Genomic DNA, 19,854 nt, shown 5'->3' with positions numbered 1-19,854 from the left:
ACTCACTAAAGTCCAAAGAACAGAGAGGGTTCCAAAGGGAGGCTGCTGGGAGAGGGGAGGAGGGTATAGGAGGAAGAAGAGGGAGGGATGTGAGAGACCAGTCTTTTGGATTTCTCATTAATTCAGCGTGGCCCTCTCTTTCAGTTTTTTTTCCAAAGCCCGCCCACCAACTATTATCAGCACACAGGCCTTATATATACAAGCTGTTTGCAGTTGTTTGTGAGTTTAGCCCAGAATTTGCAGTAAACCAGCTCCAACTTAAGGTCCAAACAGCCACTCACCAAAAAGCCACCATGCGAGAGTTCAAGAGCAAGGAGTTTTGGAGGGCAGTTTTGGCTGAACTGGTCGGCATGACCCTCTTCATATTTCTCAGCATCTCCACGGCTATCGGCAACAAGAACAACACCCACCCAGACCAGGAGGTGAAGGTGTCGCTGGCCTTTGGACTTGCGATTGCAACGCTGGCCCAGAGTTTAGGCCACATCAGTGGAGCCCACTTAAATCCTGCTGTGACTCTGGGGATGCTTGCAAGCTGCCAGATTAGTGTATTAAAGGCAGTGATGTACATTGTTGCACAAATGCTGGGCTCAGCCCTGGCCAGTGGCATTGTGTATGGAGCACGTCCAAATGGCACCGACGCACTGGGACTAAACTCTGTGAGTATTAATTTAATCTATGCTGTTTCCCAAAGATAAATGATGCATCTGGTTGTATCTAAAGCAAGGTGTAGCTTTTGTAAACATATTGGAGCTGAGGTGAAATTATTCATTTTATCCTAAGCTTATTGCTCAGGAGTAAATAGAAGTTATTAGAACATGTTAAAAGCTGCAAGAAGATTTTTTTAATTAACATATGCACAGTTAAAACTTTGAGTCAAGTGTTTTTACAAGTTTAGGTTTTACACACAAATATATCAGTATTGAGTAACGGGCTATCTTCTCTCTAAGCACTGCTGATAAAGCTGATTACCATTAACCGAACTGAATGTTTCTTGTCTGCCAAACTGCTGTCAAAGTTTCAGGACAGATCCAGGACAATACCAGCAGGCTTCTAAATGAGAAACCAGGAGGGGTGATGGGAAACCGTCCACCAAAATAAAACCCACTAACAGTGTGCTGTTGTTCTTTGTTTTAACCCTCACAGCTTAACGGTGTCACCCCCAGCCAAGGCGTGGGCATAGAGCTCCTGGCAACCTTCCAGCTCGTGCTGTGTGTCATTGCTGTCACTGATAAAAGGCGACGTGATGTCACTGGCTCAGCACCCCTGGCCATTGGCCTCTCGGTCTGCCTGGGACACTTGGCAGCTGTGAGTTTATCCTCAAAAACACTGCAATGTTTATTTAGTTCAGGTGCACTACATTTCAGTGAGGAGAAAATACAGTAAACATGCAGAAGCTCTCAAAATGTGTTTTTTTTTTTTTTTTATGCATTGCCTAATGTAATCTCCCTTATTCCAAAATAAATTCTAATTTGCTGTGATTTCAGATCAGCTACACAGGCTGCGGCATCAATCCAGCCCGTTCGTTTGGCCCGGCTTTGATCCTGAGTGATTTCACTAATCACTGGGTAAGTAAGACGGTAAAACTCACAAGCTCTGCATGCATCCCCTGCAACTCCACATTCATGCAATGTGACTACCTTAAGCTCATCTAACTGATCCCTACCAAATGTCAGCATTTAACCACCTATACAAGTTAGTTTCTGTTGCTGTAACCATTATTTTATTCAGTGAGAGAAATTGCCAAAAGGAAAGCTTCAAATTTGACCAAGAATCAGGTTTTTTTTTTGCACTTTGACTGACCACAGCTGTCTTTTCCAGGTATACTGGGTGGGTCCAATATGCGGAGGCGTGGCTGCAGCTCTCATTTATGACTTCTTGCTTTCGCCCAAATTCGATGACTTCCCAGAGCGAATGAAGGTTCTGCTGAGTGGGCCCGTGGGGGACTACGATGTCAACGGAGGCAATGATGCAACCACCGTGGAGATGACGTCGAAATAGCTGCAAACACGAACCTTAATGTACATGTCTATGCTCTTGTAAAAATATATAAAACAGAAAAGCTCTTTAACTTAGTGTATTTAACCATTTTTGTGCTATTAATAACCAATGAGATTTCTTTTTTTTTATAGGTGATTTAGCATCACTTCCTGGTAACTTTTTTGTTGTTGACCCAGTGCAAACTTTTCATTCAAACTGGTGCTTGAATGTCCCCCTCTTGCATTGCAATCCAAACAAAGCAGTTTGAAAAAAAACTTTTGTTTCCATATCAGTATTGTATCTTGAGCCATTTTTGTACATTTCTATATACCTGTATCACTTCTTATTGCTGACAGATAAGATATTTTTGTGTCCACTTGAATTTCTCACTTTTTTTAAGTAAAATAAACAAAAACACTTAACCTGAACAATTGTAACTTTTTCATCTTGTTGTTATTATTTAACCGAAAATAATGTAGACCTTTTATTTATTTTACGTGCTGTAAACCTTTCACACGTCAATACTTAAAAAAATAATGGCCGAGTAAAACAACAATGATATCTTAGACATGCCTCCACCCTCAGCGTACTAGTAGGAAGTTACCAAATATTCACATATTCGAAGCATATTAAAGAGGTAAATGGAAAATCCCTTTACACCACAGTCAGTCATTCCTCCATTCATGCTGATGGTGACAAGGCCACGTACACTGGCATCACTAAGCCCTCTGACCACCGACAACTGGCAAAGCAGATTAAAAGTCTTGCTCAAAGACCCAGCTACAGTGTTAGACAGAGCTGGGGCTTGAACCGGCACCCTACCTCTGATTTAATGACCACTGGATAGACACCAGCCCCTCTAAAACTCTCTAGAGCAGCATACATGATTTTTTTTTAGTTGGGGTATATTTAAATGATATGCAAGTATGCAGAGGCGGAGCTAGATGGGGGGCCAGGGGTGGCCATGGCCACCCTTAGCTAATCATTGGCCACCCCTGTGGCCACCCTACCAATTATTTCCCTCTAATAGTGGCAACAGTAATACTCTCAAGTGGAAAAAAATTTTTTTTCATATATTAACAATTAATTGATAACATAAACACTGTGGTTTTTAATGCACATCAATATACTAACATTAAAGATGATAAATACAGAATTTAAGCAGAAATAGATTTTGTGTTTTATGTGGTAAACAGAAAAGTCATCTAGGAGTCTTCAGTGAAATCATAGATAAATAACTATTTTAATAAAAACTTAATAAATAATCAATTTATGTAGTTATGTGTACTTGTAAATATCAATTTTATGCAGAATAATTACTGATAAAAGTATGTAAGTAAAGACAATGGAAAAGATGTTCGGCCCAAAACTCAAACCTGAAAGAATTTTATCCTCTATACCTTTTATCTAGAAAGCATGAATGTTTGAATATATGCATCTATTTGTTACCAAAGGCTGTGGGAAAATATAGCTTGTCTTTATTTAGAAAATATGGATGTTTTGCTAATTCATTTTCCCTTTGGAACAGTGCAGATTGACCGTGAGGTTTTAGTGCCTATCTCCTTTCGGCCCCCCCTCAGTTTACATTGGTTATTGCCTAGCCACCCTTTTCTGGCTACGCCTCTGCAAGTATGTCCTTAAAAGTTTAATGAAATATATGGTTAAAGTGTTTAAATGTTTGGCTTCCTGTGCTAAAACACAACATGAAATAATTGCTGCAACGTCCCTAGAAAGATAAACTAACATCTGATTGGTTATCCTGCACAGCAAGCAGGCTGCAGACCGATCACCTTTTTTTTGTAGGGCAAGTAATTTAATTTTTAAAGGTGAAGGAAGTCTATAAATTAATCATGTCTGCCAAAAATCCGCTGTGCTGATGCAGCAATGAGTCCGTGCGGGTAGTAAAGTCAATCTAGAGCAAGTTAGAAAAAAGTAATTAATCTTCACCAGCCTCTAAATATGGAGCCGCTGTCTGACCCAGAGTGAAGGGACAAATAGAAGATGTGTATTTAACTCTCTACCAGCAGTGCACAAGAATTTATACTATATGAGAGAAAAGGTTGCGCCACTGCTGCAAGGACAGTAAGGAAGAAAATATTTCGTGGCTATTTTGAAAGAAACCTTTTTCTGTAGGGGGTGGGGCAGAGCATGGCAGCTGGAAACTATGTCTTAATTCAGGGCACTATAAAAAAAAAAAGTATTTAGAGTTGGTTTGCTAGTTCAATTAAATACAATGTAAAATAAAATAGTACAATAAAAGACACACTGTGCGGTTATTCCCAGACACTGTTGCAACTGAGCTTTTAAACTCAGATTTCAAGGATTGATAGTTTGAAGAAGTGAAATTTAAAATTAGGTTATGACTAATAAGAGTTAAGTGCTTTATATTAACCAAATGACATTAAAATACAAACTGAACGTGGTTACCCAATAATTTTTTGGTATGTGAATCCTTATAAGGTTTCTTTGAAACTTTGAGCAAGGTGGACAGCTTCATTAAAAAGATGAACCCAGCAGCTCAAAGAGCATGAACCCAAAGGAATGCAGATAAAGAAGAAACACCTTTAACTGCATGGGAGTCTGAGATATGACTCAGGTGGGTTATATTTCTTTAGAGAAAGAAGAAGATAGCAGAAGATATTATGGCTAAGTGGATTTATTTGGTTAAAAAAAAATTGGTTTTACAGAACTTTTTTTTATCAGTTTGAATCAGAATAATAAGCATCCATTACTACCCAGCAATGTATTTGGTAAAATCTCAGAAATTTACATTTTCATAAGCCTATGTTATTATTTTACGTGATCGTTCATAGCTAATCAGCTTTCACAGATGAAGATGATTCTTTTTAGAAGTCCACGTTTCTTCTCTGCTGTCAGATTCTAGAAAATTAACAATGTTGAGGTCAGAAATTATCTCTCTGCATGTTTTGTTGACAAATTGAAACATAGGTGGGATTTTAAGTGTTTCTCTTAAATTTCCCATCTTCAGCTATTTTTGTCTTGTTTCCTGGTCTGTGGTTCAACTGTAGAACAAGATTATTCTTGTTTTATTTGGGGTGTGTCTGTTCATTTGGTAAGTTTTCAAGCTACAAGAACTTTTCCAGCCTGACCATGACCTGGATGACGGAGAACTTTCGCAGATTTGAAGATTAAACTTTATTTTCCTCCTGTTGTAGGATTTGCTGTAGGACAAAACAAAGACAAGAAAAGATTTTACATAAGAAAATAACTAACAGCAACAGATATTTCAGCAGCAATCAAACTACTAAAACAAAAAACTTTACTGTTATGTCTATAATTTCATAAAAGTTGAACCTACGAGCAATTCTACAGCAAAACGAGTAAAAGCTAGAGTTTGACAAGCCTCCACAATAAAGTAACCATGTTAATTTAGCACTTTATTGTATCTATGTTTAAGTCTCATTTTCTGTAGTAAGAAAAGAGGTTGTTTTGAATTGCACTGTAAATGAGAAATGGTAAATGGCCTGTATTTGTAAAGCTCTTTATCAAGTCCAAGAACCCCAAAGAGCTTTAAACTGCATTCAGTCATTCACCCGTTTATTCACACGTTCACACAATCTTGAAGTGTTGACAGTGTTCTTACCAGCGACTCATTTAGCACAAAACAACAGCACTGACAGAGCTCCCACCATCTTTATATACTTCCCATTAAGTATTTCAGGTCCTTACAGAAGATAAAAACAAATACAGTAGCAGTAGTCTACTTTCCTATTGGCTCTTAATCCACTGACTATGTCTAAGTTTTCTAAACTGAAATAATTTAGATTATCTCCAGGTCAGACCTGAAACTACTGTCACTTTCCATGCCCTCTCCTTTCCGTGTTTTTGTCACATACTGCTCTTTGTCACCACACAGTGCTTAGCTGTTTGCAATGCTCCGCACTTCTTTCAAACAATGCCCAAAAAAGTAAAAGTTTCTAAAAACCATGTCTCTTATAGTGTTGGATATTACATAAACATATGTAACTAATGTCCCTCATAAAAAATTTAGCAAGTTTTCTGTTGACCATATGTTTCTTTGAAATAATTGCTATATGTTTTCTAGAGGTTAGTTATCTCCGATTGCACTGGGGTGATAGTAGTTGGTATGGATTAAAACCACTGTAACTACAGAGGCAGCAAGGTATATATATATATATATATATATATATATATATATATATATATATATATATATATATATATATATATATATATATATATATATATATATATATATATTTTTTTTTTTTTTTTTTTTTTTTTTTTTTTTTTAGTAGGGTCCAGACCTCTGCATCCCTAAGGGATCTTTGTCTGTGTCCGTTATTATAATACATGAACTGGAGCTCATGTTATATGTGTAGACATTTACACTGCCAAGCTGTAGAAACCAAAGCTTGCACAGTGCTCCTCTGCTAAAACTCCTTTTTTGCATGTTTCAAAGGAGCCATAGTTTTCCCACAGACATCTATTTTGTTTCTTAAGATTAAACCTCATTTTGTTGATTTTGAAATAAAACAAAAGTAGAATATGAAATGTTGACATATATGTATGAGAAATTTTACCTCTTCTCTCAAATTCAAAAGGGCTCCCTGCTTGGATAGGTCTGCTCAATGTATTGCTGTTGCATCAATTTCTGCCTGTTTTCTCAGACACCCTGCAGGAAGGCAATTACATGCTTGGTTTGTGAAAACCTATACAAGTTTATGCCCTTTCACTTGGCTGAGCAATTCTATCATTTATGTTCCTCTTATGGAAAATAAGAAATACTGAAAAATATAGCCTAATTAACTTATTGGCCAATGGTTGTCAGGGTGCTGCCCTATCCACCCTCTAATTGACCAACTTTCCACTTTTTATCTATGCTTGAACTTGACATGCTGCTTTGATTAATTTTTATTTTTCCTCAACGTTGTTAAATACATATACATGTTTTTTATCTATCTTTATATTTCTAGAAGTCTATTAAATGTAATTAATTGCAATAATTGAAATACGATTTTTAAAAATGTTTTCATCAGTCAGGAACTTCAATGTGTGCTTTTAGGATGAAGAGAGGAGCATTAATCAGAAAAAAAAAACAACTAACAACATCAGATGCTCTCACATCTACTAATAATATACCTCACAGTCATCGACAACAAATGGTATAGAACAAATAGTTCTTTACCATTTGTTCTATACCAGCTAAGACTTCATGTTTTTCTCTTTATAGAAGGGATGGGGGACCTGTCAAATTTTGAAGGAAAGATGAACAGGTTTGGGAATTTAGATTGGTTTAAAGCTTCACCCTCCAGCAGGACAAAGACCAAAAACATTCAGCCAATTCAGCCATTAAGTAAAAGAATAACCCACTCAATTTCCAGATCTAATTCTAGTTTAGAGTCTGGGGAAAGACTTCAAAATCTCCTTTTTAATATAGTTGCTCGATTTCCAATATCCTTCAAATAGAAAACGGCAATAAACTCCCTCTCTTGTAGCCTTTAGATGCAAATTTCAGTTCTTCATTGCAAAACCGCTAGAGAGATACACCAAAGGATTTGTGGCAGTAGCTGCATTGAATGGTGGACCAGTAAAGGTTTTCATTTGTCATAAATTTGAGGATCATTTATTCTTTTATCAAATTTAACATGTAAAATAAAAAAAGTATATTCTTTAGTTTCCATTTGATGAAAGATAAATAGACATTGACCTTTGGTTCAACATTGAGTGAGTATCACTTTAAGAAACCTTCATCACACATTATAATGATTTTCATTGTTTAAGAATTCAGTGTACTGAAGCTGTCGATTTATTGACCTATCTTTATTGTTTTGTTTTTCCAATTCCATATCTCTCTTTCTCCGAATTTCCTTGTGTTGCAACCATAAGCTAATTGATCCATAATAAACGTATAAAGGAATAAAAGGGAAAGCTAGGATGAAAGCTCTGATGCATGTTTTTTTATTGTATGCATGCTGTGTGATTCACAATAACGTCACTTCCTGCTGTACATGTTCCAGAGGGCAGCTTTCTAGGAATTCACAGTAATAATGTGGCGGGGGCCTTTACACTTTGTATTGACCCTGCCTGTGTTCGAGGAACTGGCAGTTTTCTCAGAATTTCAACTCTTTTTCAAAGAGCCTGGGCTGCTTCAGCTCCACCAGTCTGCTCTTTATGTTTTGTTGGGGCAAAATAACACAGTTTTCTAATAGACCCTTAGATTATTTCAGAGTTAGTGACCGCAGTAGATCAGATTAAATAAAAAAAAAAACATCTGCTGCAGTTTTGCTACAAAATCTGCAACTGTATGCAATCTGTCTTTTACAAGAGCAGTTGATGTCATCATGGGTGGTAACAGACCATGAACAGTTCTGCGAAAAATGTGATGGGCAATAAGTAATAGCTAGATAATATGTGATCAGGAGACCTATTTAAGGAAGACCATACACACAGACAAAGTCAGTAGCTTGGTTTATTCTCAACAGAACAAATGAAAGCAACACAGATGTCTTTGGACTAATCTGGTCTCTGGATTACCAGCTCGGATGGATATAATGAACACCACTATGTAGTGTGGTACAGGGATTATTCATCATGATAATGTAACACAGCATCATGTGTTTGTAGCCCATGGAAGGCACTTCGCAAAATTTGTAAGTACTAGTTTACATTGCTTAACAGTTAACACTTTGATCGTTCATTTGTGATTTTTCCCCTTTTGCATTGTTTAATCACAGTGGTGCCTATCTATCACAATACCATCAAATTAAGAACACTTGTATGATTGCAAGTCTGGATTTCTTAACATATCCATTTTTTATCCTAAATTCTAAAGTTATGAAGATTACAACTGAGTTCAGGCCAGGGTGAGGATGTGATGCTCCTACTGGCAGAAGATCAAAGTCAGTTTTTAATAAGCTCTGAAATTCTTCCCCATAACCAGAGAGAAGATCTTTCCCCAAGTCGGATGAAAGCCACCCTTCTGACCAATCAATTAGCTGGGGAGAGTACATGCAGATGTAAACTCAGAAAACTTGTTTATTTCATTGTTCATTGTAGTTGATATGGATTTACATGAAATGCTTTTAAACCACATTTATTTTTAATATATCTTAAACAAATAAAAGAAAATAAAAGGGTTGTGTGATATTAGGACAACATTAGAAAAATAAAGATTTTGGTTAAAATTAGGCAGAAATAGATTAGCCCTTTGTATTTACCACTTTAGAACATTCAACTACTGTCATTCTTAATTATCTGCCATAAATTTGTCAGCAAAGATGAAATGCTTTGTTGTTTTAAAGCAGTTACTGTCTGTCTGTCCTCACTGGAATATTCAGACCAAACCCAGCACAAAACACATTCCTGTCCCAGATACCCCTCCTGCCAGCCTTGATCCTTCAGCTTGTGGCACCAAAACTACTACAAATTAACCCTAATTAGTGCATAATAATGAGCCATACAGTAGGTGGAAGTTCAACTAAATAAACTGAATTGCTTACCCCATCCAATCAGAGGTTAAAGCTGAAGTCTGTAAGTTTTTAAAAATCACTTTTTTGTCATATTGGCTAAAACTGTCCCTATGCCCAGACAGCAGTACATGTGATATGTAACCTGTGAAAAAAACTGCTTCAATTGGTACCGCCTACTGCCTGTATTTCAATCTGGAAAGAATCATTCGGGACGAGTAAAAACAACCAATCACAGCCAGAGGAGCGTCTGATGGAGTATCAATCACAGCTCACACACGCTGAATCCCGCCCCCCCTTCTGGTCGCATGCGGTAGCCGCGCAGATGCTGTGAGAGGGGTGGAGCTTGGAGGTGGGGCATGAGTGAAGCAGAGAGGGTGGGGGAGTGGAGTGAAACCTTTTTTTCTTCAAATTTTCAGTCGAAGTCTGCTCTCTCCTCAATGTTACAGACTGCAGCTTTAATCTCTCTTTGATGCAATCAACCACTATTGGACCACACCTCCTAGAAGCCCAATCAGCATTTAGAGCTCAGTTTAAAAGGCTTTCAAATCCACAAATCAGCCTGTTGCCAAAGCAAAGCATTCGCCCAGTTGGTTCGTACCATGTCTGACTTTGATTCAGATGAGCCTGGTTCAACCCACCTCCACGACTGGTGCCAAGCTCCATCTGACTCTTTCTTCATGCGGCTTCTGCTACCTCGTCCCTATTGGAAGTTTAACTCTCTCTGGAAATTCTGGCATTCCTATAGGCATCCCAAGTCTTTCCGGAAGACAACTGTCATGTTGGGTCTAGTTCTGCCAGAGGCTTCTCCCCAAGGGGAGTTTCTTGCTCCATGGTTGCTTTATTCTTGCTCATCATGGAAGTTTCATGTAAACCTGCATTTATCCAGGCTGGCAATCCATCTTTCCAAGAACCAGGCTCTCCCTGGGTGTCAGCTTAACGCAATCTACCAGTCTCACATTGAAACTCAAGTTTGAACCTGCGGTCCATAGACCAAACTCCTCTGCACTCTATCTCCAATCCATCACCAGTTTAAGACCTGGGGAGATACACCCCTGTTCTCATTCATCTACTCTTGCACATTAACGAAGTAACTTTCAGAGCTAATGTTTTCCACTGAGGTCTGAGTGCCAAAGACTTAAAATATATGAATCAATAAAACTATTTTAATTGCCCTTTTCTCCATGTGAGTTTTTCAGGTTGAATTTCTCATTAGACCTCTTTGTTGGTTAATGAAACACTTGTGTTTGTGAGATTCATAGCCGAAACCCATTCAATATAGATTGAGTTATTCTAGTGGAGGATGTAACTCAGGGGCCAAATATAATAGAGATACAGTTTGTTGGATATAGAAAAACAAGGGATGCGAAGCAGCGTCAGTAGAGGCAAAGGTGATGCTTTAAAAGGTTCCTCTTACTTTCCTCAGAGAGGATGACATGAGGTGGCATGACCCTTTAACCCACAAGTTCTTTTGCACAGAAAGGCAGAGCAGGAGTCTGGTTTCCTTCTCGTGCTTTCCAAAGGTCAAATATCCTTCTCAGCAGTAAATTACCAATGTTAATTTCAAAGCAGTCGGCACAGCCTTGCCTGTGGTTAAAAATAGAATATGAATGCCATGAGGACAGGATAAAAAAAATCAAGAAGACTTAACCCATTAAGTAAGATGGTAAAGATTTAAATGCTTAACTGGTGCAGAAATAAAACAATCATTGATCCTGTGAGATAAAATTGACATTCAATCAAACTTTTGGTGATGCAAGAAATACATTATGGATTCCAAGATTTTGGTTGTAGTAAAATTAATCAAATGTAGCTTTTTGATTATTTGGGACAATGGATGTATGAAAGCAGTCTCTTATGGTCTCTACACATGTCTGTCACAGTTCAGCCCCAGTAAAGTCTGGCACTATTTCCTAAAGTGAGATGGCTGTTTAACGAATGGGGTGATGCTTACTGCCTCAGTTATGAAGTTATTAAACCTGCTGTCAACTGAGTCACTTTACTAATTAAGTCTCTTACCTATAAGAGTAGTCAAAGTTTAATCGTTGTTTTCCATCTAATATTTTTTCCTCTTCTGGAAATTGCTATGAACTGTTTATCAAACGTTTTTTTGTATTTCTAACCTACAAGGTTAACAATTGATAGCAGTTCATTTCAGCCTTAAGCTAAATGGAAAAGTACTGAACAGGGGAGAAATAAAGATCATTTAAAGGTTCAGAAATACAGAGGTCTCAGCCCTTCCTGCTCCAGTCAAAGTTTTCTTGGTGGGCTGATGAGGTAAGGTCAGTGTTACACACAATGCCCCCTGCTGGGTCGCTGGTAGAACCATATGTATTGCCTCGGTTTAGTTTAACATCACTAAGATGCCACATAAACCCTGCTTACACCATGTTGCTTTATGGTTGTCTGAGCAGCATGCGAGAGATCCAAATGAAGAGTTCGGAGAAAATGTTCTTGCTGAACGTTTAATGAAATATCTGCTGGCTTCTCTGCAACAAGGGGCTATAATGATTTCAGCTTTAACAACAGTACCTTCATAGCTCTTCTGCGTTCTCCTTGTGAATTTATACTTCACAACCAGAAGCTTTAATAACCTAAATTGTTTGTGCTAGACCAGCACAAAGTGTAAAAGGAAATCTCGGAGGTGGAAACACAATTAAATGAGGTGTTTTCATGTTTCCTAGATATCATTATGAGAAAAGAGTAGTTTGCAGCTTTTTTTTATCCCCATTACACTTCATTTCTACATAGAGGATAAGCATTCAAGTATGAATACAACTTTCCTTTATTTTAATTATTTTTTGTCTGTGAATAAATACTGCGTCATCATCCAGAGGAAGAAACACATCAAACAAGTCAAAAAAGAGGTTAAAGGGGAGTTTAATGCAGGTTGAGTTTATAAAGAAACTTCTCAACTGCTCAGTCCTTTATCCGAAGATAGAAGGGGTATGACAGAGCTGCAAGCTGGTAAGGATGTCACCGTCTACCTAACCTGTCAGGCAAGCCAAGGAGGATATTTATAAAAAGTTTACCCAAGGGGCCGTGGACTCTGTAGGTATAGTTGGATGGGACTGAAAGCTAAAATAGTGGACTAGTTCACATTTAGAGCAGGGGAGTCCTCAAAGGCTATCCTGCAATCTTTAGATATATCCCTGATCCAACACACCTGAATCAAATGGCTTAATTACTCCCCTAGCATGCAGTCAGGTTCTGCAAAGTTATACTGATGACCTGATTATTTCATGTTGAAACAGAGACACATCTAAAAGGTGCAGGATTCCTGCTCTTGAGGACTGGACTGGAGGTTGACATCTGTGATTTAGAGGAAAACCATAACAGAATGTCACCATGATGCCAGTATAATGCTGTGGAGATAATACTTCTGCAGAAACTAAATACAGGGTACTACATACAGGTCGATACTAACAGTTTGGATCAAAGGTTAGGGTGGACGTTTGCTGTAGTTTTCATATATGTTTTCCTTCCAGTATGACAGAGCATTTTTTTTTTAAATAAAGACAAACTGAGGAAAGTTTTAGTCATTAGCTGAATAAATCTTAACCAGACATATACCAAAACACGTGGCGGGATTCTTAAGAAAAGGCACACCGTACCAGAAAACTGCTTTTGAAGAATCTTAATACAGACATGTGACCTTTCTTTTCACCAGGTGGCCTATCATGAAATCCCTGCAAATTACCTTAAAGTAATTTACTAGTGTCTTTGCCACCTGGACCCAATACCAGTCATGGTAATGGAGCTTACTTGAATTCTGGCATCGATTTGAGCTTAATGAGGACTGACAGGCACAGCGTCCTGATATCCTGGATAGCTCAGATGGTGAGTGCAGCAGCTAGCAGGGTGTTTTTGCATAGTCTTAAGCCAGAAAAAACACATTTGCTCAGTGTTAACAAGCTCTCGGTGAATCCTTTTTTTTTTCTGACTCACGCCTCTTTAGATAAATTAAATTTAGTGCGAGGACTGGGTGGAATTTGGAGAGAATGCAGACAGTTTAATCAGGTTACATAAAAAGGTGGTGTTCAAGCCTTTAGGACTGCATTACTTGCTGACAACTGGTGATTAACTGCTAAATGTGAGATATTGAGGTCTGTTGTTTGTGTGCAGCAGAGGCAAACCGTCTTTTATCAAAGACTTGTGGTTGCAAACTTTTGCTGACCTCCTCAGAATCTCATGTTGTGAATCAGGCTGATTTAAAAAAAAAAAAAAGTAAATTCGCAGATTTATGCAGCATATTTGGTTCCGTGCAAACAGTATAGCAAGGATCATTGGAGGCTTAACACTTCTGTTTAATCTGTCAGTTTTCTCAGTGGCTTATTTGAGTAAAATGCAGGAAAAATGTAAAAATCATGTCTGATCGTAACAGAATAGGAAAATGGGAATTTTTTTTTTCTTTTTTTTTTTTTGCAGCTCAATGGATCAGTACATGAGAAAATGTTGACCTACAGTCCCACTCAAATGTGTGTCAGTGTTATTATCTTATCTCTCACTGATACTTGACAATATTTTTGGCAGGTACATGTCTGTAACCACTGGTCGCTCTGTAGGGGTGGGACACCTTGCTGGGGTGAATGAATCAAAACATTCCTTCATTTCCCTTGTCACTAATTTAGCAGATGGTTCCTCCATTTCACAGAGGCCTCGTACAATAGATTGGCTCAGTGTGATCTGGCTGATGTGCTTTGTTTCTCCTGATATGCTTGGAGAACAATTGTGCAGGATGTAGTATCATTGCTTCTCAATCCTAGTTGCCAGTGATATTTTAGATGATCCTGTATCTAAAAATGAAAACTAAGAAATTTCTGTTTAAGTTTGAACATGAATGTTGTGTTGTTGGTTTTTCAGGTTTACTGGAAGCAGCAGCTGTGTGGAAGCTGGGCGGCTGTATAATGACCTGCTGTCAACTGAAGATGAGCTCTTGTGTGACAAAACAAAGGCTTGGATCTGATCTGATCTACTATGCTCGGCTGTGGTACAATCCAGGAAAAAGAGAAGGAGGCACTTTTAGGTACTATTGCAGATGTGGTTTGATCAAAGGAGCAGGTCTGTCAGGCAGAAATAAGGACAATTATAGGACAAATAAAGCATATTTGTTTAAGCACATGGTGCTGTGTCACTCTTACTGCTTTGCAAAACTCATAATAACCTTTGAATGTTAAACCATTTTACCAAGTTGAAAACACAAACCTCTATAGAGATTATTGGAGTCTTTATGTGATAAATCAACAAGTTGTGCACAAATGTTGAAGTGGTTTAAAAAAACACATTTAGATGTGATTGCAGCTTCAAATATCTTGTTTTGAATCTCTAAAACCTCAGCACATCTGTCTTTGCCCATTTGTCTTAAAAAAAAACATCAACCTAAGTTAGATTAAGTTTTACATGCAGCAATTTCCAAATTTTGCCACTGATATACAATAGATTCAGGAATTTAACTAGGCCATTCTATTACATGAATATTGATTAAATCATTTTATTGTTACAAAATGTTCCTGTCTCGAGTCTTTTGCAGCCTTTAACTGGTTTTCTGCTTTTATTTCTCTATTTTTTATTCAATTCTTCCATATTTCATAAAGATCTGAGGGGTTAATATTTGTTATATGTAGTTAATAACTGTCCTGTTAACAGGTTACAGTCTGGTTTTAAAATTTCGTACAGCACTGAAACTGTCCTTTTAAAGTTATAAATGACTGTTTGAACTATCATGCTGGAAAATCAAGTTCTTTTTAGATTTGTCTTTGACCTGTCTTGATTCACTTTTTGGTATTTAAGGTACAGCACTAAATTTGTTTTGATCTTATCTGGCAAATAGATTTTTTTCCAATTAATCTTTTAGCAGCACTCCCTCCTCTGTGTGTGCAGGGGTTGATTTTAGCACCTGTTGTTTTTACCTTGCATTTGCTGCCTCTGGGTTTCATCTTTGAAAGTCACAAAGTCCTTTTTTTATTGTTTTGAAGACAACATTCAAATCTGTCTAGCAGTAATTACAAATTACAGCCTGTCTGCTGTACATATTTTCCAGAAGGCATTTTTTTTTTTATCTAAACGAGGAAAAAACTGAGTCTCCTGTGCTTGGTCTGTGCAGTCCCCTGCCCTGCTTAAGTACCACAGTGTAGTTGGTGCCCTGTCTTCCCTCTGTTGTCTGTTTGTAAAAAACCTGGATGATGGATGATCCTTCATCTTTTATAAAAGGATCCTTGCAAAGATAAAATCTTATCTTCCTTTGTCTGATTTTGAGAGGACGTAGAGAGGGCTTGATGCAATTTGAATGTTTAAGTTATTGCCTATTTTTATAACATGGCATAAACTTAAAATAAAATAAACTACATGCATAGTGTTTATTTTTTTCATTGATTAAGTGTACTTCAGAAGTTGAAACTGACAGATATATATATATCTGACTGTTCTGCTGTTGTTATAAGCCTGTGAGAATCTGATACAGGTGTTTTTAGACGTGTGGAAATATTGTTACAGTATTGATTAAAGAAAAAAAACATATGTTCACGTTTCTGCAAAGCTAAATCAGAATGTTTCATGACATTCTACTTTTAGGTGAACTTACACGCTTCTGATATAAAAAAAGAAATAAAGACTGACACTTTGGTCCATCTTAAAAGAAGTTTTCACTAGTTTATGCATCTGTTTCTTTATTTACATTATAACTATTGGTGTTTCCTGCTCAGGTTTACTTGATGAGGAACTGTTAGCATCAATTATGCAACATAGTTTTCCTGCGAATGCTCAGGTAACAACACTGCAACATTACATAATAATGCGAGTACGTGCGTGTCTCATCGTTGGGCCAATTGCTCAGCCATCAAAGTTGCAAATGCTGACTTACATTATAAAATTTAAGAACTCCATCCAGCTGCAACTCCAATATAGGATCTACAATTGTGTCAGAAAAGAATGTCTTCTTGCAAATAAACCGGGCCTTGAATAAATGTCACAATGACATAAATAACAACGTAATTAAAGGACGGTGGATCTGGGTCAGTCAACACATCTCGGATTCTAATGCCTTCTATTTTCAGGTGCTATGATTTAAAAATTGATGGAGGAAGGTTCTCTGCACAGCCTGTACGTGTGAGCTAGCTACATATTCCAAAACTAATTTCAGGAGTTTTTCAGTTCAGTGAAAGTGAATTCTTCATTTACAGATAAGCTGTACAGGTGACATTATTATTATTGCATTATTGTCCCACTTAGTCCAGTTATATCTTTAGCCAGAAATTTGTGAAAAGTAACAAAAATAAGAAAGCATTTGCAGTTGTTTTGTATCATGACATCTTTAATATGTCCCTGGACATTATTCGTCGAATGCAGTTAAAAAAATCAGCTTCAAACCTCATATGTGGGATTTTTTTGATGAAACTAAGATCATTTGAATGATCAACTTGTGTCTGTGGTTGCTATTTCTTTATAAGTTGGTTTATTCATCTGTATTTTTGCTAATAGTTAACAACTACATTCATTCTGCATGCACTAATAAGAGCTTAAGTAGAGCCAGTTAACACGATTTTGGATCCAATTTGTTGAAAGAAGGGATGAAGGCATGGATGGGAGATAATATCACAATAGGACTGAATAAGGGGCGAATGCACATAAGAATATGAACAATATCTGTTAAAAAATAAATGTTGTAGAACAGTTATGCCTTGTTATTTAATAGGCCGTGGAACAACAATGCTGCAGTTGCAACCCCAGAATTGGGGACTGTGTTTTACTCAATAAAGACCATTTAAAAACTTTTAAAAATTCAATTTCTTTTAATTTATGCTACCTTACTGCTGGAATATTTTAACCTATATGGCACTTTTTGGTTTTATGCCTTGGAGGGTGTGATTCAAATAACCTTGTCTACTGGGTCAGGTAATTAGATAAACAAACACTTTCAATTTTCCCATCTTGTATAATAAGAAAAAACAACAACCTTGATTATACAAGATGGGGGCCATCATGGAGATTTCCCGCTTGGCTCTGACACAAGAATGTTGTCTCTCTATCCACACACGTGGCCCCTCTCACATTCTGTTTTATGGCTTGTGGATATTTCATGATCTCCACACCCCTAGCTAATCATTGAATAAACATCAAATGACTTTAAGCTGCTCCATAACTGGACATTCATCAACAGAGAAATACTGCCAGGGCAATCCGACCAAGGTCGTTTAAATACACATAAGTTATTGTTAGCTTAGGCACCAATCACAATAGCTGGGCGGTTGGGTGAACATGATGGTGCTGTCCTCCGTGTGCGAAGATCATTAACGAAATGTCCCAAAAAAATCTTATGAGGCAGTAAAGTAGTGCCTCATATTATGTCCCCTTTTGTGCAACAGAAAAATCCATCTAACTCTTTTAATTCAAGAAATTATAATGCAGCTTTTACCAAATACAAATCCATAGACAGTTTGCAGCTGAAGCATAAATAGGAAGTTGCTTTAGAGACAACAGGAATTAGCATCCATCACTAAATTCAAACACAACAGCTGGCTCAATCTAATTAGAAATATGGGTCCTCGCTCTGTATGTAGACCTTCATCTGGCTTCATCCTGTGCTCACAGCTGAGGTGCAGCGTGGTGTTAAATCTAAAAATGGGTTCATCTTCTTTATATGACAGTGGCTCTTCTTCACATGCTTTGTTTATGGTGGAATTTGCACCATGTGACAAACAGGACTAGTTTAAAACCCTCTTCCTTTGTGTGTTTAACCTCAGGGGTCAGAGCATTGTGTTTCGCCTCTTGTTTTGAAGTTTGTCTCCAACAACATAGACAATGCTCTTTTTGTTACCCCCAACTTAATTTTTCTCGGAGTGTTCATCAAATTATCTGGCTCTCGCAGTTGAACTGGGTTGGTCTGGAACTTGGCATCAGACACCGTTCGGCTTTCTTTTCATTTTATTCGTCTTGGCAAAAGAAACGGTTGGGAGACTGGAACTGACCTGATTTAGACTGCTTTTAGAGAAACACTGAAAAATTATAATTTTAAGGGGGAAAGGGTCTCAAAGATTTAGCTTTTCTGCATTTTAGCAAATCAGATTTGATCCAGTAATCTAATCAGGGAGATTTTATTTTCTTCTTATTGATAATTTCATAGAATTTGTGAATTATGCTAGTGGAAATTTACTTTGTTAAGAAAGACAAGGTTTCCCTTCCCTATAAAACAGGAGATGATTCTCACTCCCTTTTTGTGTCTCATCAGGTTTAGCAACTATCTGTTAAAAGTTTTGCAAAATTGTAGGGTGGAGGTAAAAATGTAAGAAGCAAGGTTCCAGTGAAAGCATCCCTCACTACCCATTATCTTCAGCTCCACAGACTACACAGGAATCCTAAGAATACATTCTCACTCCTTCTGTGTGACACTACTTATTTGACAACTACAGCACTTCTTCTCCTAGGAGTCACTTCATATTTCACAGTAAGGATTTAAACACTTGTTGACAAGGAGCAGGAAGTGAATCATAAGTCAGCTTTAAACAGAGAGGTCATGAACTGTACTGCAAATTTCAGATCATCTTTTCGTGTTCCTTGGATAAGTAGGAAACTTCAGTTTAATAATTGTCATGTTCCAGAGATCCTGATATGTACTGGGACATTGTAAAAAGGTATTGTATCAAAAAAAATAAAAAAAATTCAAGCCCTGCAGCACAGACCTGTGTGACCAGAACATGATGCAATGCTCATAAAAGCTAACATGTATAAAACAAACTAATATGGTTCATGTGATGCAGTGGAGAGTTATTTATTAACATAAATGACAAAAATGACCTTAAAGGTACTGTGGAGGATTTTTGCGAATTTTTTGAAAAGACCCGTCCTCTCCACTTTAAAAAAAAAAATAAAAGAACATCCACAATCATGTACCCACTCCCGGCAGGGAACGCCTTTTAAACACGTGCGAGAGCGTGCACAAGCCCATTTCTTGTCATGCATGCTCTGTTTAAAAGTTACTGTTTGCATCGCTCATACAGGCTTACTTTCCAAAAACGTTTTGCAGTTTTTCAACTATGTCAGACTCACCAACGGTAAGTAAAAATGGGGACGAGCACATAGGACGACCTTGTGTAAACATATCAAGAGAATAACTGACAATTAGGAGGACCAATTATTTTGATGATCCACACGGAAAAAGAACATCCTCCACCATAACTTTACCTCTGGCCCTGTTAATTTTTCTAACAGTTAATTTAGAAAGTCACACAGCTAGAAAATGAATAATATTATATTTTATAATATAATTAATAATATAACATTAGTATGTAAAAAAAAATGAACAAAAAGGGATTGGATATATGAAGTTAGAAAACAGTGTACAGAATGCAGCATTTATAAGAGATACGAATAGCAATTTAGTCTTTAAGTCTGGAAGTTCAAATTACTGGAGTGGAATCAACTATGTGCAACA

At 37.4% G+C, this 19,854-nt stretch overlaps 1 protein-coding gene and 1 long non-coding RNA gene across 2 annotated transcripts; both read left to right on the top strand.

The window, feature by feature from the left end:
* Positions 1–293: 293 nt before the first annotated feature.
* Positions 294–2,414, top strand: LOC119794198 (aquaporin-1-like). The gene is made up of 4 exons (XM_038301624.1): positions 294–656; positions 1,144–1,305; positions 1,485–1,565; positions 1,819–2,414. Exons 1-4 carry the CDS (start codon positions 294–296, stop codon positions 1,996–1,998), a joined length of 786 nt encoding a protein of 261 aa, XP_038157552.1. The 3' UTR covers positions 1,999–2,414.
* Positions 2,415–8,299: 5,885 nt separating this feature from the next.
* Positions 8,300–14,632, top strand: LOC119794196. The gene is made up of 2 exons (XR_005282194.1): positions 8,300–8,612; positions 14,292–14,632. It is a non-coding gene; the product is annotated as an uncharacterized LOC119794196 (long non-coding RNA).
* Positions 14,633–19,854: the final 5,222 nt, after the last annotated feature.

This window comes from Cyprinodon tularosa, unplaced genomic scaffold (genome assembly GCF_016077235.1).
Source record: "Cyprinodon tularosa strain WSP-4 unplaced genomic scaffold, ASM1607723v1 ctg47, whole genome shotgun sequence".
In the NCBI taxonomy this organism is placed as follows: Eukaryota; Metazoa; Chordata; class Actinopteri; order Cyprinodontiformes; family Cyprinodontidae; genus Cyprinodon; species Cyprinodon tularosa.
This window is presented reverse-complemented; position numbering and strand designations above follow the sequence as displayed.